This window comes from Malus sylvestris, chromosome 15 (genome assembly GCF_916048215.2).
Source record: "Malus sylvestris chromosome 15, drMalSylv7.2, whole genome shotgun sequence".
NCBI classification, from domain to species: Eukaryota; Viridiplantae; Streptophyta; class Magnoliopsida; order Rosales; family Rosaceae; genus Malus; species Malus sylvestris.
In genome coordinates this window covers 35908581-35931772 of record NC_062274.1, presented here as the reverse complement: position 1 = coordinate 35931772, position 23192 = coordinate 35908581, and the positions used below count along the sequence as shown (strand labels likewise).

Sequence of the window (23192 nt, the reverse complement as noted above, 5' to 3'; positions counted from 1 at the left end):
GTACAACATGTAGATGACATAAACACTATATGCACGAGATGCATGTGACATGCACACGAGATGCACATGCCATGCACACAACATGCACATGACTTGCACATAATATGCATAAAACTGGAGATTGGGGAGGGAGCTGCTTCTAGCATTTATATGATACCATTTATGACATACTATTAGTATAGTGGATGCAATTACAACATAATCCACAACGATCACATATATCCAAAACATTGCAATTTGGACATACAAAACTCATAATGTCAAATTCGTTAACCAAAATAATCATATCATATGTAACGACAGTAGTATGTACATTACCATTTACATAGTCAAATTCTATACATATAAACCAAAAAATTGACATAAGGGTGCTGCAATGACCTCAATATATTTGCCTCAAGCACATAATAGAAGAAGATGATGGATGGTTACATATCGATAAAACTGAGCAAACAACAAAATCCACTTCGAAAACGGATTTCAAGCAATGATTGTATTAATGTTTTTGGAGTTCTTGTAGGATTTCATGAAGCAACAAACTTCCTTATCAATGATGCATTTGAGATCCCTGGATAGCAAAATACGTTGCTTAATACATGATTCATATGTAAAAGTAAAACGATTCATATGTAAAACTAAAACGATTCATATGTAAAACTAAGACATTCATATGTAAAATTAACACCAACATCAATCTGTTCAAAGTAAACCACCACATATGGCCAATTGTATTCCTTACAAAGTATGAAAGGTTCACTTACATTTCTTATGACAAATCCTCTTCAGACATAGCTTACTTTTTGTCAATCTCGTTACCTAGTACCAACAACGGAATACCATTTACCGAAGCCTTACTTAAAAAGTCATGAACGTCTCTTCTTGAGATTGGCAAGTTATCATAATCACTAGCATGTCATGCCCCGGACCCAGAGTCGGTGGAACCCCACACTCGGCGCGTGAATAAAAGTAAAATAGAACTAAAAACGTAAAATAAGAACTTCTCTTATACAAATATCTATTACAAAATCATATATGCAATTAATTTAATGATTGCTATGAAACACTAGAGATGCAAAGTTCCATATATGCAAGTATTTGGAATGTTGTTTAATTTTGCTAATGTAAAATAGAATTCTACTTTCGTTTTTTTTATATTCAATTTTGCACAATGCAAGTAATATGCACAGACATGATGTTTATGTTTATACTATTCATAATCATCAAACTCCAGTCATAAAGTTTGAATAGTCAAACCGTTCCACCACTTTTGTTTTAATTCATAAACCAATTTGTACTAAAACCATTGTTCTAAAAGTCCCCGCCTTGGTGATAGGCGGCTGGTCACCGTCCCAATTAATGCCTATGCATTTGAAAATTAAGAAAGGGCGCCTAGACCTGTTGAGACACTCGCCTAGACCACCTAGGCACCCGCCTAGCCCGCCCAGACTCGCCTAGGTTGTGACTCACTTAGACAGAAAATAGATAATTTTCATTTGCATGTTAATTTTTTTCAATAAATTATGAGTGACTTGTTGAATACAAATGAATTATAGTTACGATTTATGTATGAAAAGTAAGGACCGTCAATTCTATGGCTGTAGCATAAAATTCAAGTGACAATCAATAAACATACGCCTTGTCCAAACATATTAATTTAATGATGCAATGAAACACTAGAGATGCAAAATTTCATATATGCAAGTAATTTAAGGAAACATGATGTTAATGTTTGTACTATTCAAGTTTCATATATGCAAGTAATTTGGAAAGTTGTTCAATTTTGCTAATGTAAAATAGAATCAACTTTCGTTTTATATGCAAAGTTTTATGTATGCAAGTAATCTAAGCAAACATGATGTTTATGTTTATACTAATCAAGTTTTATATATGCAATTAATTTAGTGATTGCTATGAAACACTAGAGATGCAAAGTTTCATATATGCAAGTAATTTGGAAAGTTGTTTGATTTTGCTAAAGTAAAATAGAATTCAACTTTCGTTTTATATGCAAAGTTTCGTATATGCAAGTAATCTGGGCAAACATGAGGCTCCAATCATATGGTTTCAATGGTCAAACCATTCCACCACTTTTGGTTTATCCCATAAACCAATTTGTACTAAAACATATTTAACATGAGAACTACAATCAACTATTCAAGAATACACAACGAGATGTAAACATTGTCAAATTTATCCAGAGAAATAAAACAAACAATAAGCATGAAAAAGAAACCATTCCATCACAAACTAAAATTGCCACATAATATATTTTCTAACAGTTTCTCAAATAAAAATCAGTATACACATAAATTAATCATAGTTACGATTCATGTATAAAAAGTAAGGACCGTCAATTCTATGATAGTAGCATACGATTCAAGAGACAATCAATAAACATATTCCTTGTCCAAACACATTAATTTAATTAATGCTATGAAACACTAGAGATGCAAAGTTTCATATATGCATGTAATTTAGAAAGTTGTTCAATTTTGTTAATGTAAAATAGAATTCAACTGCAACAATTATTATATCAAATCTTGTTGTATAGCCTATTTAACTGATAAAATATAATGGGGAGAGAGACGGGTACAGTTGTTGAAGGAAATTTTGTGAAAAAATGTTCATTTGAGCAACATCTACGACATGCAATTAACAATTAAAGGCGGAATCATGCTTGTATGCACTCAAAAACAAAACATTACCTATGAAATTCAAAGCCTAGTAGAAGGGTGAACCAAGACTCAACTCAAAACAAAGTGAGTTGAGAAACTTTATACCTTTGTTGATTCCTCTTTGCATAAGCAAAGGCTAATCACCCAAAGAGAGCCTTCATTCTTGCTTCTTAGCTCCATGGATTTCTTGGATGAGGATGGTTGAAAGGATTCTCCAAGTTCCTAAAGTTGAGAACCTCTAAGTCTCCACACCAAGGTAGGACTTGAAGAAGAGATGAGTGACCTAGGGGAAGTAAGATTGCTAGCTAAAATCCTCTAGGGTGGCCGGCCTCTTAGAGAGAAAATGGAGCTTGTGTTCTCATCTTTTCTCCAAAAGAAACCCTAAGGATGAAATGGCTATAAAGTTGCCTCTATACCACCTCACAATGGAGTGGCAAACTTGCAATTAAGCCAAGTTCACTACCCCTCTCTATATGGCCGGTTTTCCCAAGCCTTTGGTCTGTTTTGGGTTTCTTGAATTTTGTTTGTTAAGTTGTCATGCAACTTAAGCTAATGGGCTTGATGATTCGAAGCCCAATTTGGGCTTTAAGGCCCAAAACTAACTCAAGGTTTAAAACGAACTTATTCGTTTGATTAATTAACATATTAATTAATTCTTGCCATAAACAATTAAACCATTTAATTGTCTTTACTCATCTCCGTTGTTTCTTCAATCTCTAACTTACACGGTGTACGATCCATTAGGTTCCTTTTAGCGAGGCAGTGGGCGATTAGAACTCTTTCAAATCGATTGTGAATTGAAACTTACTTTCAATTCTTCCTTTAGTGATTATACACGTTTAGGGCTCCACAAACCATGAGTGACACCTAGCAGTATGTCATGGTTACCCAAGCTAATCAGAAGAGGTGGATAACCTATTCAGTTTAGGATTACAATGTAATACGGTCTTTCTCTAATACAATACTCTTGACCACATTGTTTGGTTTGATAGTTTATTCATGTCTACTATCCAATGTGATTCTCTTACTTATATGATTACCTTGAATGTGATTTGGAACGACTTCCTAAATCTTATTCATACTCTGGCCAGAGATTCTTAATCATATCATAGAGTATTCTCCCTCAAACAGTTTGAAGGTTAGAGATCCTTTGTTGCGCATTCACTTGCCTCCATGGCTAAGTGGCTTAACCCCAACTATGCCGTGGACACCCTCTGACGGAGTGACTTTGACATAGTCAAAGATCAAGGACCTAACCACAAGACAACTATGATGCCTCAGGTCAAAGGACTACTTTGCATTATCCCAACCATGAGTTCTCATGTGACATGAGTATGAGAACTCCTTGTTGATTGTGTTCAGTGGAATCATTCTCTATTGAGCACCTACATGCTTGTCTTGGTGTCAGTCACACCAATGACTCAAGACCAGTCACTCTCCCTAGGAGAAGACATAACACGTCAATGCCCAATTGGCAATCCTATGATCAGGAACGTTTAGGATATGTATATGGAAGAGAATGGTCTCATGAATCTAACTTCTTTAGATCGCATTCTCCCAATTACATATTCCTTGGACTTATCGTTTAAGCGTATAACATTTATATGAGACGGCTTCAAACAATAATCTTTGCCCTTTAAATTAAATTATATTAGTTTAACATGTGAAATGTCCGTAAAGTATCATCATATGATTGGTTTTAGGGCATATTTCCAACAGTTGTAAGGAGAGAGAGAGAGAAAGAGATTTTGAGGTGTGTATTATCTCACCCCCATTGTGCCTTTATGTTTAGTACTAGGAAAGGTAAAATCCTTACCCAATAGGTATTACAACTTAAGCATGAAACTATTTAAAATATAAGATATGGTAGAATCTCATTCCTAACCTTAGGAACAAATCTGTATTTATTGTATTAACAACATACATTCCATTATTATCAACAACACAATAAGGACTGATGTAAAAATTATAGCAATTAAACCATTAAACTTGTCTTAAGATTGTTAGAAAATTAGGGTCTAATTGCTATATTAATCACATATAAAATTCATAAATTAACATGTAAGTCAACCAAATGTTAAATAAACAATGATATAATGGATTAGAAAAACCTAAAAATCGGTCGAGGCAAATGTTAGACATTATGTCCTTAAGATTAGTTTACATCCCACTATGGTGCTCATGGTTAATTAGAGTTTGTCTCCTAGGATACAACAACCACGTCTTTGTAATAGTAGTACTCCAAATCACAAGGCTCCATTGATCCACGATTGTTTTGAAAACTCTCTCAAATGGATTCAATGAGACTCTAATGTTTGGTGCACTCTATGTATGATTATGTAAACAATGAAAAGTTATTTAGTGATTGTAAGGGGCTTCCCTATTTATAGAAGTTGAGATGCCTCTTTGGAAAGGATGTGACTATCTCATGAAGAGTCAAAAATTGCAACTCTTTATTTGCATTAGGATAGACACATCTTTCCACCAAAATACACCACTTCTAATTTCTATTCGCAAAATCATATTGATTTGGAGGCAGGAGGTGTGGGGTATTCGTTGCATTGGTGAGTAACATTTTTCTACTGTTGTCCAATTGAAGTTGAAAGGTAAAAGTCATGGAGATTGCTTGAAACCTTGAGTGCAAATTCGACATTACCCTTTTTTATTGGAGATTTTAATGAAATCTTGAAAGCAGATGAGCATGAGGGTGGTGACTTACGAAGTGAAAGGAAAATGGTAGGATGTCGTAATGCAGTGTTATCATGCCAATTCCTCAATTTGGGTTACATTGGTAATAAATTTACGTGAGCTACTACGAGGAAACAAAGTGAGACTTGATCGGGATTTACCTACATAGGATTGGATTGATCTTTTTCCTATGTCCAAAGTTACACACTTAAAGCCTACATCCTCAGATCATCTTCCCTTACTCTAGGAATGGGTAGTGGCAAAAAAGATAGCAAAGAAGAAATTGTTTCGCTATGAGGAACGTTGGCCAACAGTGGACAGATGCTCTGATGCCGTGCAGGGGGGTTGGAATATGGAAATCAGTGGGCCGCCAAAGTTTCAAGTCACGAAAAAAATCAAAGTGACGATGATTCAATCAGTGGCAGATCCAAAAAATCAGATCAGGAGGGGCCTTTAAGCCATAGAAAGATTAGCCTGCTAAATATAATTAATGGGAGAAAATTAAAGGTTTTGTTTTTTGTATTGGTATGGAAAATTTTAATCAAACAAGAATGGTGGAGCTTTAAATTTTGTATGAAAAACCTAGTATTGAAATGAATATATCATAAAAACAAAACTTGTTTACGAGCTTTGATAAAAAAAAAAGAATTAACACATTAGAGTCATACAAAAATTTAAAATTACGACTTAAAATTAGATTTTACCCTTGACTGTATAGGCCTTTTTTATATCTAACTAGCCAGAAAAGAGGGTAGGATTTTTATATGTTAAAAAAGTAAGGTTTAGTTTAATATGGTAAAAAAAATAGGAAAACTAATGAAAAAGACTTGAAAAATTTTAGTTTTAATAAAAAACCATGTTATAAGTTTTGTTTAATGATTAGTACAAGGCCCATATTAAAGTAGTCCAACTAAAAAAGCGCAAACTATAATAAATTATGATTTGTCGATTTTACCCAACTTTTTTAGGTTAAGTTCCAGATTGAAGTTGTTAATGGAGTTTATCATTGTTTTGCAGACCTTCTTTTTTTTTCTTTGAAACAAAAATATAGATCCTCATGCTATTTAATTTATATTTTTTATTATTTCGTTGAAATGTGATCGTCGTTATTATTCATAGTGTACTCGGGGTACTATTTTTTAATTTTTCATCGTTAATGGAGTTCATTGTTTGTTTCTCCAGAAAATAAATTTGAAATCTTCATGCTATTCAATAATAACGATGGGTCACTGTTTCTAGACTGTAAAAATAAACAGTTTATAGATTGTAAGTAACACTGTTTTTGGAGTCTAAGTTACTGTTTTTGGATCCAAATGAAATAGACACACTGTTTCTTAAATGTAAGCTAGAAAAGAAATAGTGAAATTCACTGTATTTGGATTCAAAGCAAAATAAGCACCATATTTCTTAAATATAATCAACTGATGCATGAAAGAAAAGAAACAGTCAAAGGTTAAAACATAGATTGTTTCTGAAACTAAGTTATTGTTTCTAGAATTTAAGTCACTGTTTTTGGAATTTGAGTCATTGTTTTTGGAATTTGAGTCACTATTTCTGGAATTTAAGTCACTGTTTGGTTCTTTTCGTTACAGATATAGTGTTTGTTTGTGCACAGAGAAAACAAACATTGTATCTAATTTTTTTTCCAGAAATAGTGTTATGTTTTGGGTTATCTAGAAACAGTTTTATGTTTTGGTTTTTTTTTTTCCATACACTTTTTCGCTGGTTTCTGCCATTAAACTTCTTTGAACTTTTTTTGGCGGCTTTGTTTCGATGAATGCTTCATTTTTTCAACTTTGATTTGAACTTTGATTTGGTTGTTTTTTAAATGGGGGAATTCAATTTGATAGGATGACATGGAGTTATTATGGCGGTTTCGTGCGTGGTTGAGGTTGGTGAAGAGTCAAGACAATATCAAATCATTTAGGGGTATTTACGAAAGTGTAGATTTGTAGTGGGTTAGGCTTGTAAGTTTGACCCGTGGACAATAGTTTTGGATGGTTTTTCATTAAACTTTTAACCATTTTGGTTAAATAACATTTTGGGATGATTTTTGGTTAAATATTTGTTGGCCCAAGCCCTTTTCATTAAAGCTCCTAAAAAAAATAAGGCAAATTATAAGAACTTTTTTTTTCCTTTCAGTTTAAAAAAATCTAAAAAAAACGCTAGAATGCTAGGAAGTTTCTAACCCAGACCATTTGGAGTTGCAAAATCCCAGTAGCCAATGAGCCACATGCTCATTTTTGTAAAACCTTGCAGAGAGTACGTACATAAGTTGAATTTTCAGGGTAGAGCGGGGCCATCACTGACCTCTATGTGGCTCCCCCACTAGATTTAATTATTACAATGGGCGAAGCAATCAACTAGAACTTTGCCAAAGGAAAATTGCGGCCACGGAGGACAAATTAAATACTTTGTTCGGACAACCATTGCTCAGAGACAAGAACTTTCTTTGTAGCTAAATTCTATGCTTGCCCAAGAGGGGGCGTTCTGGAGATAAAGGTCAAGAGAAAATTGGTTACGCTTGGAGGACCAAAACACAAAATACTTCCATCAAAAGGCGAATAAATGGCAAAGGAAAAATTGTTTGCATGGTTTGTTTGATGAGATTGAGGATTGGCATGACAATTAATCACGTATGGAAAATGTTATTGTGATTATTTTACATAGCTTTTTCAATCGGTGGATGATATCGAAATGACGGAAATATTGGAGACTATTTACCTTAGAGTCACGACAACCATGAATGAAGAGCTTCTTGCTCTGTTTACTGACAAAGAAGTTAAGCGAGTGTTGTTCCAAATGCATCTAACTAAGGAGTGGGCTAGATGGGATGTCGCTAGGTTTTTATCAAAAGCAGTGGGAGATTGTGGATCTTGATGTGTGTAATGGTGTGAGGTCAGTCTTATCATGGGGACTTTGCTTCGGAAAATTAATTTTACTCATGTGACTGATCCCGAAGACAAAAGAGCCAACTCAAATGACCCAACTCAGGCTAATCAGTTTGTGCAATGTAATTTATAAAATTTACTCCAAGGTTCTTACAAATATGCTTAAGGTGCTGTTACCAAAGATAATTTCGCAAAACCAAAGTGTCTTTGTTTCTGGAAGATTGATTTCAGATAATTGTATGGTTGCTTTGGAAATCGCACATTATATGCATAAGAAGAATAGTGGCTGGGACGGGGTTATGGCCCTAAAGCTTGATATTAGTAAATCTTACGATCGCATTAAATGAGGATTTTTGGAGCAAATCATGAGGAAAATGAGCTTGACGGAGGTATGGAATTGATTAATAATGGAATATGTATTGACGGTTACTTATTCATTTAAGCTTAACGGCGAGCCGATGAAGTATGTTCAACCTAATAGAGGTATACAACAAGGGGATCCTCTGTCTCATTTCTTATTTGTTCCTTGTTTAGAAGGGCTCTCATCTTTGTTTGACGCTTGGGAATGCAAGGGAAAGATAAAATGGGTATCGGTTTGCAAGGAAGCTCTAAGGGTTCATCATCTTTTGTTTGCTGATGCTAGTTTTATTTTGCTCCAAGTTCATTAAAGGAATGTATGCAGATTAAATTATTGCTTAAAAAGTATGAGGAGTATTGTTTTTCAAAGATTGTTTTGTATTTTTTTCCTTATGTGCAACGTAACTCTACAGCCAAAATATAAGGAGGCTATCCCTCCTTCCTTAATTTAGGAAAGCTAACAGCAGCTTTAAGAAAGCTGACAGCAGCTTTAGGAAAGCTGACAGGCAGCTTTAGGAAAGCTAACAGAAGCTCACTATACAAGAAGTGCTAAACACAAGAAACAACAGCTTTAGGAAAGCTTACAGGCAGCTTTAGGAAAGCTAACAGAAGCTCACTATACAAGAAAAATAAAAGACAGCCTTGTCCAAGACTTCCAATACTCCCCCTCAAGCTGGATCCATAAGATTGATGGATCCAAGCTTGGACAGAAGCCTTTGAAACTGATGAGAGGCCAAGGGTTTGGTGAATATATCGGCCAACTGATCGGAGCTTCTTGTATAATGCGTCTGAATTACCTGCGACTGTACTTGTTCACGTACATAGTGACAATCTACTTCAATGTGTTTTGTCCTCTCGTGGAACACTGGGTTTGATGCTATGTGCATGGCTGCTTGGTTGTCACAAAATAAGTTCATAGGTTGAGTCGTAAACACACCTAAGTCGCACATAAGTCCCTTTAGCCATATCAGCTCACACGCGATTGATGCCATTGCACGATATTCAGCTTCGGCACTTGATCTTGCGATGACAGTTTGCTTTTTGCTCTTCCACGTGACCAAGTTTCCACCTACAAAGGTACAGTAACCAGTTGTGGACTTGCGATCGATTGCATTTCCTGCCCAATCCGCATCGCAGTACCCCATGATTTGGGTGTTTTCATTCTTCTTCATGATGATGCCACGACCCACGGACCCTTTTAAGTAACGTAAGATCCTTTTGACAAGGTTCAAATGATCAATTGTGGGAGCGTGCATGAATTGATTGGCGATACTCACTGAATATGTGATGTCAGGCCTGGTGATTGTTAGATAGATTAACTTACCAACCAGTCTCTGATAGTGGCTGATATCTGAGAGTCGCGTGCCCCCCAAGTCAAGTTTGAGCTTGCTATCGAGAGGAGTATTTGCAGGCTTAGCATCACTCATTTTAGTGTCCTTGAGTAGGTCCAGGATGTATTTGCGTTGATTAAGAAATAATCCCTTGTGAGAAGTTGCCATCTCTATTCCAAGAAAGTACTTCAACACCCCAAGATCTTTAATTGCAAATCTTTGTTGAAGTGACTGTTTGAGTTTGGAAATCTCTTCAGCATTATCACCTGTAATTATTAAGTCATCCACATATATCAACACAACCAATTTGCCCACAGCTCCAGTGCGAACAAACAATGATGAATCTGCATTGCTTCTTGTGAAACCAACGCTATTAAGCACTGAACTTAGTTTGGCATACCAAGCTCGTGGAGATTGCTTCAGTCCATAAATCGATTTGTGCAATTTACACACTAAATCAGGCTCATGGCTTTGAGGATGCCCTGGTGGCAATTTCATATAGACCTCTTCTTCAAGATCACCATGTAGAAAGGCGTTCTTCACATCCATTTGGTACATGGACCAACCCTTATTAACAGCAACGGACAATAGAACCCTAATTGAGTTCATTTTTGCAACAGGTGCAAAAGTTTCTTTGTAATCCACCTCAAATGTTTGTGTGAATCCCCGAGCCACCAGCCTTGCTTTATGCCTCTCAATTGAACCATCTGAATTAAACTTGATCTTATAGATCCATTTGCAACCCACTGCCTTTTTTCCTTTTGGAAGTTTGGTGATGCTCCAGGTTTTGTGTAGGTCTAGTGCTTTGAGTTCTTCTCTCATTGCTTCTTTCCACACATCTTGGTTGTTAGCCTCATGAAAGTTTTGAGGCTCATTGTGACTTGAGATGGTGCTAAGAAATGCAGCATGAGATGGAGTCAACTTTTGATACGACACATAATTGGAGATTGGATGCTTGGGATTGTATGTGACAAAATCTTGAAACCTTGTAGGAGGTTGTCTATTACGCATAGGATTGCGTCGTGGTGCTGGTACAGTTGTCTCACACTCGTTCAAATTTTCAACCACACTTTGAAGATTATCTTGGTTGTCGTCATCATCATCAAGCATAGAATCATCAGGATGAATGCCTTCATTGTTACCTTCAGTGGGTGGTGCCTGTGGTTCATCATTATTGGAACCTCTTCTTGTTGAAGCATTATTGAGCCCGATTCTTGGTAGAGGAAACACATCAAAGATACACTCCCCCTGACTTGTGGTTTCAAGGGACTTGCTGAAAAAAGGATTTGTTTCATGGAATCGAACATCTTTAGATACAATCATTTTTCTCAGCTGAGGATCATAGCACTTATATCCCTTTTGTGTTGATGAATAACCAAGAAAAATACATTTGAGAGCTCTAGGATCCAATTTATCTCGATGATGTGGTTGAACATGAGTAAAGCAGACACAACCAAAGACTCTAAGATGTGAAAGGTCAATTTTCCTTCCTTTCATGACCTCAAGAGGAGATTTAAAATCTAAGACTCGGCTAGGAAGTCTATTGATGATGTAGACAGCAGCCATGACTCCTTGGGACCAAAATCTTTTTGGTACATTCATTTGTAACATTAATGCTCTAGTTTTTTCAAGGATGTCACGATTTTTTCTTTCGGCTACACCATTTTGTTGAGGTGTGCCAACACAACTTGTTTGATGCATGATGCCATGATTGCTCAAATATTGTGTCATGATATGGGACATGTATTCGGTGCCATTGTCAGATCTTAAGGTTTGAATTTGAGAGGAGAAATGGTTCTTAACAAGATTATTAAAATCCTTAAACACTTCCATCACTTCACTCTTAGACTTTAAAAGATACAACCATGTAGTTCTAGAGAAATCATCAACAAATATTACATAATATTTATAACCGTCAAAAGATTCACACGTTGGTCCCCAAACATCTGAGTGAACAAGTTCAAACAACTTACTGGCCCTAGATAAGGATGAGTTAAAAGGCAATCTAGTGTCCTTAGATAAATGGCAGGTTTCACATGGAATTAAAACCTTCCCTAAGTTTGGAAACAAAGAAGACAAAATAGGTTGAGAAGGATGAGCTAGACGTTGATGCCACAATTGATTATTTTGGGATGAATTGGACTTGGCTTGAAACCCTCTGGAACTGCTCTTTGATATGTAATAGAGACCATCTAGATAAAACCCTTCACCAATCGTCTTCTTGGTGACACAATCCTGAAAAATGACATTGTGAGAAGAAAAGATGGCTAAACAATTCAAGGTATTGGTGATTTTTCCCACAGATAGGAGTTGGAAAGGAAAAGAAGGAACATATAAGGCCACTGACTCAATTTTGTCCGACATTAAGTTGATTTTTCCCTTTCCTAAAACCTTGGCACTTTCACCATTTGCAGTTGACACTTGAGAAGGTTTTGATAATTTTTCAAACTTATGAAACTTAGAAACTTGGTTGGTCATATGATCTGTGGCACCCGAATCAACAACCCAAAAATCATGCAACATATTTACATTAAGAGCAGTTTTGAATGAATTCATGATACCTTGCATGTCTTCTTGAGGTATGTGTTCAGTGTCTGCCAGGAAACCAGCAAACTTGCCTAGCAAAGCTGTTGAGTTTCCATCTTCAAAACTGACCGTTTGATCACTTTCAGTCCCTCCTTTCTTGCTTCGAAGATACGCTGCAAACTCATTTATGAGTGCAGCCGGATTTGCTGTGAAGCTCTTGAGTGTGTCAGACCTATTTGAGGTTGAGGCAGATGCATGGTTGGCTCTGTGTGTAGCTCTGTTCAGCTTCTGAAAGCCCTTGTTGTCCTTCATAAAATCAGGTTTTAATTCTGGATGTAAAATCCAGCATGTCTCCTTAACATGACCGGTATAGTTGCAGTGTTCACACTTCAAGTGTGGATTCTTCCCTTTGTATTTTCTTTCGTTGGTTAGATAGGCCCTAGCTTCAGATACATTGGTCTTTGTACCAATGTTCATGACTTTCCTTCGCACTTCTTCACGTTGGATTGTTGCACATACACTGGTGAAGGAAGGCAGTTCAGTGTTCATGAGTATGTGGCTTCGTAGGTCTTCATATTCTGCATCGAGACTTGACAAGAGTTGGAATATTTTGTCTTCTTCTGCCCTCTTCAGTATCACATACGCTTCAGTTGTATGGGGTCGATACGATTCCAACTCATTCCACATGCTCTTCATGCTGCCTAGAAGTTGTACAAAGGGCTTTCCTTCTTGTTGCAGGTTGGAAATGTCCTTCTTTAATTGAAACACACGTGCAGCATTGTTCTGACTGCCATACATTTCCTTGACAGTCTCCCATAGCTTGAATGATGATTCAGAATAACTGAATATTTCAGTTAGTTTACGTTCCATGGAATTTAGGAGCCAGGACATAACTAGCTGATCCTTGCAAAGCCAGGTTTCATAAGTTGAAGAGGAAGCATCAGGAACTTCGATGCTTCCATTTATGAACCCTAACTTGGACCTTCCACCTAGGGCAAGACTTACTGCTCTTGACCAAGGCAAGTAATTAAACTCATTCAACAAGACTGAGCTTAATCTTTGATTAGGGTTGACATCCATCTCAGACACATTCAAGGAGGAAATGACCTGTGAACTTTCAGCTTCAGACCCAGAAGGATTTTCTTCCGCCATATTGAAGGTTGAATAAGATCGGATGATAGTAATGCAGAAGCAGGTTATTTTCCCTGCTCTGATACCATATTGTTTTTCAAAGATTGTTTTGTATTTTTTTCCTTATGTGCAACGTAACTCTACAGCCAAAATATAAGGAGGCTATCCCTCCCTCCTTAATTTAGGAAAGCTAACAGCAGCTTTAAGAAAGCTGACAGCAGCTTTAGGAAAGCTGACAGGCAGCTTTAGGAAAGCTAACAGAAGCTCACTATACAAGAAGTGCTAAACACAAGAAACAGCAGCTTTAGGAAAGCTTACAGGCAGCTTTAGGAAAGCTAACAGAAGCTCACTATACAAGAAAAATAAAAGACAGCCTTGTCCAAGACTTCCAATAAGGAGGCTTCACGACAAGCGATGAATTTCGCAAAGAGCTGTGTGGCGTTTAGTGAGAATCTAAATGTGCATGACAAACAGCTTTTGGCCTGTTGTCTTGGGATGGCAAGGGTGGACTATCATGATCGGTACTTGGGGCTTCCAGTGAATATAGGGAAAGCTAAGAAGGAAACCTTCTCGTATTTAAAGGATTGGCTTTGGAAAAAGTTGAATGGATGGAAAGGTTCTCTTCTTAGTAGTGCAGGCAAAGAAATTCTAATTAAAATCGTGGCTCAAGCCATTCCTATATACACTATGCAAACTTTTATGTTAACTAAGACTCTTTGTGATGAGTTAAATCAGTTGGTAGCGCAATATTGGTGAGGAAGGAATAGCATGAAGCGAAAGATCATTGGGTGAATCGGCGTTGGTTATGTAAATCGGAGGGTGAAAGGGGCTTGGGTTTTAAAGACTTGTATACGTTTAATTTGGCGTTGGTGGCTAATCAAGGGTGGAGGTTGCTGCAATCATCGGACCTTATGTTGGCTCCTATTAAGCCAAATGCATCGTATCATTGGAAGAGTGTTGCCGAATCACGTCAGATTATTAGGAAGGGTGGTCGGTGGCGAGTGGGTGATGGGTCCACGATCAAATTTGGGGGGATAGTTGGATCCCACGACCTTATTTTTTCAAAATTTTAAGTCTAATTCCGCAAGGTTGGTATGCTAATGACATAGTGAATAATTTGATCTGACAATGAAGAAGGCAGTGGAACGTGGAGATCATTCGGGAATTTTTTAATGAAGAGGAAGTTCAATTAATCACTAGTATTTCATTAAGTGTTCTTCAACCATCAGACAATTTTATTTGGCAAGTGGAACGAAATGGAAAGTTCTCGACAAGAGCGCTTATCACTTAATGAGATCTTGTGGACAAGAATTAGGGAATGAGGTTAGTGGTTCATCTTTGAACGAAGAGATGAAGTTTTTGTGGAAAGCAATTTGGGGAGCTTGTGTCCCAGGGAAGATCAAGATCTGTGTGTGGCGAAGCTATTGGAATGCTCTACCTATTCGCACAAATCTTTTGAAGAAAAAGGTTGTTACTGATGCTTTGTGCTTTGTTGTTGGTGGGTGAGTCAGAATCCATGGAGCATGCCTTGCATGATTGCCCAAAGGTTGCTTCAATTTGGTTTGCAAGTTCGCTCGGTTTAAGGGTGTTTGGAGATTGTAATAAAAGATGGTGGGGTTGGTCATTTAGTTTAGCAAAAGTTCTTTCCAGAGATAGTTTCGACCTGACACTTGGGTTGGTGTGGAGCATATGGAAAGAGAGAAATGAATTCTTTTGGAATGGTATCTCTAAAGCTCCAATGGATATTCAATGCAGTTTGGTTGCTTTGTTGAAGGAATACAAGAAGTGGCATGCGCGTAGCTCATCACCACAACGAACTGTGGTGCAGCCATGGTCGAAGCTAGAGTGAGGATGGCTTAAATGGAATTTTGATAAGGCTTGGGAGGAGTGTGGAAGTGTAGGAGATTTAAGTGTTATTGTAAGGGACATCTACGTGTTGGAAGACTATAAATAAATTCGAAAGGACGTGTGTACCTTTTATGCAGAAGCTTGAATCTTAACATGCTCCTACAAACACGAACAACTGCTTTGACCCTCCGTGCATGTCTAGAACCTCGCAGGTCATCGAGTTGGCTACGGTAAGTTGAGTTGGCCCTTGGTTTTCGCCTCCCAAGACCTAGAGCCGAAATTGATAGCTTTAAAGACCTAATTTTAATATTTGAACTGTGGAAAAGCTTGTGTTTCTTATTCTTTCTCTTTTCCCCAAAGCCTCCTTATATAGTGGTTGGGAAGAGTATACAAAGGCTGAAAAGCTCCTGAAAATCCCAACTATATTCTAATATGAATGTCTCTTGATCCCATAAGATAAATCCTACATCTCCCACTCACCCATATAAGGTGTGGCATAGTCTCAATCAACACACTTAGTTCACATCCATTCTAGTCTATCTTCTCATATAGGAAATGGGACGCGCGACCTTGTGAGAAAGAACGTACATAATCAGAAGCACTGCCATTAAGCTATCAATAGACTAACAATAGTGCATCACTTGGAAGTTCATCGCTTTATGCCCCAGACTGTTCATCACACACCAGACTTGACATTCTTTATCCTTTGTTAAAAATAATGTCATGTCTCACAAGTATCATGCATCCATGTCTTATGTTTGATAAAAAATATCAAAAGACGCGGCGTAACTAATGAATCACATGACATGGTGTTTTCTTCGAAATGTCTTCCTTAAGCTCTTATGTCAGTCTAATTTGATTTAACTGCTTGCCTAGACACTCATCTTGGGACAGTAGCTAACTTGATCGTCTTAGATAAACATGCTAAAGTGGTGATCTTTAAACCTCATCTTTCTAACGTAGACTTTAGTTCAAAGGGCATAAGGGTGGAATCATATAGATTCCTTATGGTTCACACAATGATTAAAATAGGATCAATTCATCACTCCCACTATCAGTCGGTTATAGCACATACAATATGATTTGTATGCTATGGTGTATTGTCATTTCAATGAGTGTGTCACATGTCCATTGGACATACACCATACGGATCTTAGTCTAGTCGTTACACAAGTGCCTAACTTGAGTCTTCTAGCCTAGTCGCCTTCTCAGTGCCTACTAGATACTCATATCCGGCTTTACAAGCTTCAACATGAAACAAATCTCATGTTCGACTTCTATTAAGTCTCATCTTAGACATTTCTAAGGCGACGTTTACCTTGTGCATATTGGTACATTCAACATACACGTGTCCAGTCTCACAGCCTAATGCATTGAGAACACAAATGTCTTATCCTACTCGCTATCTCAGCGCTAAGGTGAATCGTTCGTGTGAAAAATGGATTCTAGCTTGGTGACACTCGTAAAGATGTGTAAACAATCATTTCAAAAATAAATAAATATGAAATGCAAAACTTCAATGCCTTTTTATTCAATAACAATGTCAAATACAAAGAAAAACACATCAAACACTACATAAACCCATATTATTTACATGAGTAAAAAACGAGTTTCTAATTATGTGTTTAGTCATGGGATCAGCGAGCATATTGCTAGTCGATATATGTTTCAACACTACTTCACCCTTGGTAACCTTGTTCCTAAAGAAATGATATCGTGTATCTATGTGCGTAGATTTGCCATGATACTTAGGATCTTTAGTGTATGCTAAGGATGAAGTACTATCATAGTAGACAAGTATAGCTTATTGAACATAAGTCGTAACTCCCATATGTCGTAGAAACCTCTTAAGCCAAATAGCTTCTTGAATAGCTGATCCAAGGGCAACATATTTTGACTCCATTGTGGACAGAGCAATACAAGTTTGCTTCTTGCTACAACAAGAAACAATTCCACCTCCAAGGACAAAAGCATAACCTGAGGTGGACTTGCGTTCATCTCTATCGTTTGCCCAGTTTGCATCACTATATCCTCTCAACTTTAGATCCCCTCATTGGTAACATAGGGCTAAATCTTTTGTTCTTTGCAGGTATCTCATAATCCTCTTGACGGCTTGCCAGTGAGCTTGTCTAGGATTACTTTGATAGAGGCTTACCATGCCTATGACATGGCAAATGTGTGGACGCGTGCAAAGCATCGCATACATTAGACTTTTTACTGCAGAGGCATATGGGGCGTTTGCCATTTGCTCTTTCTCTTTCTTAGGCTTTGGACACTGTTCTAAGGACAATATCGCGCCTCTTTCCATATGAGTGTCTATGGGTTTGGAGTTCTCCATCTTAAATCGTTCAAGTACCTTTTTAATGTAAGTCTCTTGAGACAAACTTAGAAGTTTCCTTGAGCGATCTCTTATGATCTTAACTCCAAGCACATAATGTGCTTCACCTATATCTGTCATCTCAAAATGGGATGACAACCATGCTTTCGTGGTCTCTATGGAGGTTTTATAATTTTCTGCTATTAGGATGTCGTCAACATACAGAAAAAGTATGAGAATACTTTTCCCAGATTTCTTAAGATGCACACAGTGGTCTTCCTCAATCATCTCAAAACCAAATGAAGTGATTGAATTATGGAATCTAATGTTCCACTATCTAGACGCTTGCTTGAGGCTATATAGGTATTGTTTGGTACGTGGGACGGGATGGAATAGAGTGGGACGAGGCGTTCCATCCCACGTTTGGTAGGCCTAAAACGGGTGGAACACGCTGTTCCACGGGACGAGTTTTGGGTGAATTTTCATTTCACTTCACCCCTTGGAATGACTCGTTCCACATCCGTGGAACACAAAATTATAACATCTCTGTCTCCTTCTTCTTCCTCCTTGTTTCCATCCGAGGGCATCTTTGCTCCCTCTCCATTCCGTCCCGTCCTGTCCCATTCCGTTCAGTCCCGTCCCGTCTGCATACCAAACGATACCATATGGAACATTTTAGGCTGCAAACTTTGCGCTTTTGTCCCTTGGCCTTGAAGCCTAGAGGTTGATCCATATATATCTCCTCGTCTAGTTCTCTATTGAGAAATGCTATCTTAACATCCATTTGGTAAAGTTCAAAATCTAGTTGAGCTACAATAGCTAAAATGAGGCGAATAAAGGCAAACCTCACCACAGGGGAGAATGTCTCTTCATAGTCTACACCCAATTGCTGAATGTTTCCTTTCGTCATAAGGCGTGCCTTATATTTGTCAATTGAACCATCCACCTTGCGTTTGATTTTTAAAACCCATTTGTTTCCAATGGTTTTACACCCAGGCAGAAGTCAATTAACTCTCAAACAGTATTGTTGTCCATGGAGCTAATCTCTTCCTCCATTGCAGTTATCCACTTTTCTTTGGCCGTTGAAGACAACTCTTCTTTGTAAGAAGAAGGTTCATCTTCCTCTGAAGGTATGCAAATGTAGGCCTCCTCATTAACCTCAAAATGACGTTTGAGAATGTGGCCTCTCTTGCTTCTTAGAACTGTGTGATCTTGAATTTCAGAGGGTACGCTCCCATCATTGAGCTTATTCTCTTGAGTATTTATGGATACATTACTCCCACTCGGATCAAGTCTTCCTACATCATATTCAACAACCATCAGATTGGAAATTAATTCCCCTCCTTTGCTTGAAGATGTTATGAGTTCTTCATCTTTCTCCAACTCATGGAGATCAAGGTTGTTGACAGTATCGCCAAGTTTTGGGAAGTCATTGTCTATGAATTCCACATCACGTGAATCAATCTCGATTCTCCCTCCATTTGGATGTTCACCATACATCACATAACCTTTCGAGTTTTCACAATATCTTATAAAGATATGTTTATTTGCTCTAAGACCCAACTTTCCAAACTTATGTGATTGATTATGAACAAATTGAGCACAACCCTAAGGACACAAATTACCCAGATTGGGTTTTACATCATACCAAAGTTTGTATAGGGTTGAGGGAATCGTCTTTGAAGGCACACAGTTAAGTATATACATTGCAGTCAATAATGCATCACCCCAAAAAGATATGGGGAGGGGGAGACTTGCCTGCACCATCATAGACCTGACCATGTCTAATAAAGTTTTGTTTCTCCTTTCAGCAACACCATTTTGTTGTGGCATGTAAGGAATAGAAATTTGTCTGCGTATCCCCTTACTTTCACAAAAAACCTTGAATTGGTCAGACAAATACTTGCATCTACAATCAGTGTGAAGAGCTTTTACAGTCTTCCCTTTTTGATTCTCAACCTCAGCTACGAAGCATTTGAAACAATCTAAAGCTTCATAGCGATGAGCGATCAAGTACACATAACCATATCGCGTGCGAAGAGTTTTTCATGCTATTACGAAACTAAGGTTTCAATTATCTCTTTAACCACTTGGTTTTTCTTTACCAAATTTTAAGCATAGTCTTATATGAATGTAAAGAACATAACCCAAGCGTTAAAACCTAGAAAAAAAAGCATGGCAAAAATGAAAATTTTAAAGACAAGCATTCATGGCATATTCATATATATATATATATATATATATATATATATATATATATATCTCATGCTTTCATGCGAGAAATGTGTGAGTGGCTCTGATACCACTGTTGGAAAACTTTAAATAAATTCAAAAGGACATGTGTACCTTTTATGCGGAAGCTTGAATCTCAACTCGCTCCTACAAACACAAACAATTGCTCTGACCCTCTGTGCACATCTAGAACCTCGCAAGTCGTCGAATTGGCTACTGTATGTCGAGTTATCCCTTTGTTTTCACCTCCCAAGACCTATAGCCGAAAGTGATAGCTCTAAAGACTAACTAGAATATTTGAACTATGGAAAAACTTGTGTTTCTTATTCTTTCTCTCTTCTCCAAAGTCTCCTTATATAGTGGTTGAGAAGAGTGTACAAAGATTGAAAAACCCATGAAAATCCAAAGTATACTCTAATATGAATATCTCTTGATTTTCATCTAATTATCACATAGATAATTAGGAGGTCAATATACTCATATGGGTAGAATATCCCTTGATATTTATTTATCCCATAAGATAAATCCTACACCAGAGAACCTTTGTAGCAGCTATGGCAGCAAGGAATGCGGAGCTGCAGGTCGACAATATGGTGTATAAAAGTGATGCATAGATGGTCACCGCTGCCTTACATGTGGGGATTTGAAGTGATACATCAGCTTTGGGGCATGTGGTGAACGACGCCCGTTCTTTTCTCAGGTCTTTCCCGCATGTTTTGATTAATTTCACTCTAATAGAGTAGAAGACAGGTTAGCACGAGTGGGCTTGTCTATCGAACAGCTAATGGTGTGGTTTGAAGAACCCTCGAATGTAATTGTTGATCTTTTAATCGAGGATAGTATAGTTATGTAAATGTAAGTGTGGGACGCTCTTTTTTCCTTTGACCAGGTTGATATCTCCGACAAGGTTTTTATCGAGGCTCTGTTAGTTGCACTTTATCCTCTACGTTTATACGTATTTGAATTCCTTATCAATGAATATCGTACTTTTTCTTAAAAAAAATAAATAAAGGATAGTTCTATTCACACACCATTTTTTACTTCTCACACACCTTTATTATTTTTGACCATTAATCTTCTTCAATTCATTTGATCGGACAACAGAAAATTGAGAAACATTGAGCTCGTCGTGAATGCCGATCTGGACTGAAGAATTGGTTCGTTAAGGCCCAAAGTCAATCCAAAAATTGGGCACAAATAGACAGCGCAAGAGGAAACTCTCGTAGACGAAATGACAAAAAGCCCCTTCTTCCTAACCAGAAATTACATACAAACAAGCTTTTGCTCTGCTGAGGGAAGCCTGCTGTGCCGGTGGAGATTGCGAGAGGGGAGAGCGAGAGGCAATAGCAATGTTGGTGGGTGTGAAATTACAGCTGGCGTGGAAACCTAGGATTAACCAGAACGCAAACCAGAGCTTTGCGGGCAACATAAACCCTCGCCGTCTGCCCCACCATCTCAGGCTACCGCCTCGACGGCTCAGTTCAGTGTCCGTCCAGTCGCAGTATGTTAAAGAAGCATCTGGGCGGCCATTTTCTTCTCATTACACTGAAACTGTCGGATCTCCATCACTTTCTCAGTCTTCACTTCAGTGGAACCTCACCCACCGCCGCCTTTTCTTCCTCAATGTCGTTGCTTGCGCGGTAACTCTCTCTCTAAGTTCATATATTTATGCTTTTGGAAGCGTAATTCCGCTTCGAATTCAGGTTAATCTGCATACGCAAAATGATTTGTTCTTGAATTTGCAGTAATTGATGGGTTTTCTTATTGAATCACATTTGAATTTTTCGGTTTTTAATAGGTAGCAGTTTCGGCGACATGTCTCTTCTTCTCTGCAATCCCCACCCTCCTGGTTCGTAATCTTTGAATACTCGATGGTTTTAATTAGTACTAGCAAATTGGAAAATTGGATATGTTTTGTTGTGCGATCGTTGGTAGTAAAGTGATTTTGCAATGTGGTTGTTTCTGAAGGCTTTCAAAAGGGCAGCTCAATCACTTGAAAAGCTGATGGATGTTATGAGGGAAGAGCTTCCCGACACGATGGCTGCTGTTCGCTTATCCGGGATGGAGATTAGTGACCTCACTATGGAGCTCAGTGATCTTGGGTTGGCATTGCTATTCCAAAGCTCTTATATCGTTGTCGTATGATGAAGTCTACTTGTGGATTATAACATTCTCTGCTGACTCATTCGGTTTTGTTTGTGGTGCAGCCATGAAATTACACAAGGCGTTAGAAGTTCCACTCGTGCTGTTCGTGTGGCGGAGGAGAGGTTGCGCGGCTTGACAAACATGGCTTCATCAGGTTATCCATGTTTTCTATAGTGTTATTTTGTTGTTATTTAACCGTGAGTTTTCAATTGGGTGTTGGAGCAATGAATGTAAAATTCATCTTTACTTGCTTAGCACGGGTGCAGGTAGTAAGTCAGAAAACTGAGGTGCCAGGGCCCGTTTTAGCTAAAACTGCAAGAGGCATACGGGAGGGGATTGTGAAGGGTCGTGCATTATGGCAAATGTTTTTTGCTCTCACCCGGTTTTCTAGGTTGGCACTTAACTTTTTTACAAATCGAACTAAGCGGTAGGGTAGAACACAACACATGCAACAGCTTCATGGTGAGCAGCAGCAAGAAACATCAAAATTTTTCGAATGTACATAACTTTTCATATTTTCAATTTTCAGTTTGATAATTTAAGTTATTTTTTAAGACTTGTGAGAATTTTGTGTGTCAGAGTGTTCCTTCAAGTGAAACATCCTTTGACTTGCTTCTTCCTTTGTGCTGTTTCTTCTAGTATCTTGTAGATTCGTATGAGAACACCTTCGGAATGCCTTCTACTTGCTAAATAACATCTCCTCCTTGGTATAAATTCCCCCCAAATACTTTACATCTTGATTAAAGTTGTTGAATTCAAATGTGCAATGGTATAATCTGTTTTTACTTTGTGCTCTGATTGCTGATTAATTTTGGGCATTAGGCAGTTGTGGCTTGATGCGAAACCCGCTATCACAATGTATGGCCTTAGTCTGAATATAGAATTGTGCCTGAATCAATTAGCTGTAAATTCTAAACTGTGCAATGTTATGATCTCATTTTTTAAGAATGCACTACAAAAATAGATAGAGGGACTTGAAAATAACTGGACGCAATACATTTGAGTGAACTTTAAAACGAAACCTAAGGGTGTGATTTTGGAAGGCCCGTTG

General features: G+C 37.8%; 1 protein-coding gene across 1 annotated transcript; it reads left to right on the top strand.

The window, feature by feature from the left end:
• Positions 1-21271: 21271 nt before the first annotated feature.
• LOC126601178 (uncharacterized) lies at positions 21272-22855 on the top strand. The gene is made up of 5 exons (XM_050267855.1): positions 21272-21636; positions 21795-21845; positions 21965-22098; positions 22204-22295; positions 22408-22855. The coding sequence occupies exons 1-5, from the start codon at positions 21346-21348 to the stop codon at positions 22425-22427; spliced, it is 588 nt and encodes a 195-aa protein (XP_050123812.1). The 5' UTR covers positions 21272-21345; the 3' UTR covers positions 22428-22855.
• The last annotated feature ends 337 nt before the right edge of the window (positions 22856-23192 follow it).

Excerpts from the sequence above, each read along its gene's own strand:
- LOC126601178 (XM_050267855.1), top strand. The coding sequence starts at position 21,346 with ATGTTGGTGGGTGTGAAATTACAGCTGGCGTGGAAACCTAGGATTAAC. Across the intron at positions 21,637-21,794 it reads TCAATGTCGTTGCTTGCGCG|GTAGCAGTTTCGGCGACATG; the intron begins GTAACTCTCTCT and ends GGTTTTTAATAG. Across the intron at positions 22,099-22,203 it reads ATGGAGCTCAGTGATCTTGG|CCATGAAATTACACAAGGCG; the intron begins GTTGGCATTGCT and ends TTTGTGGTGCAG.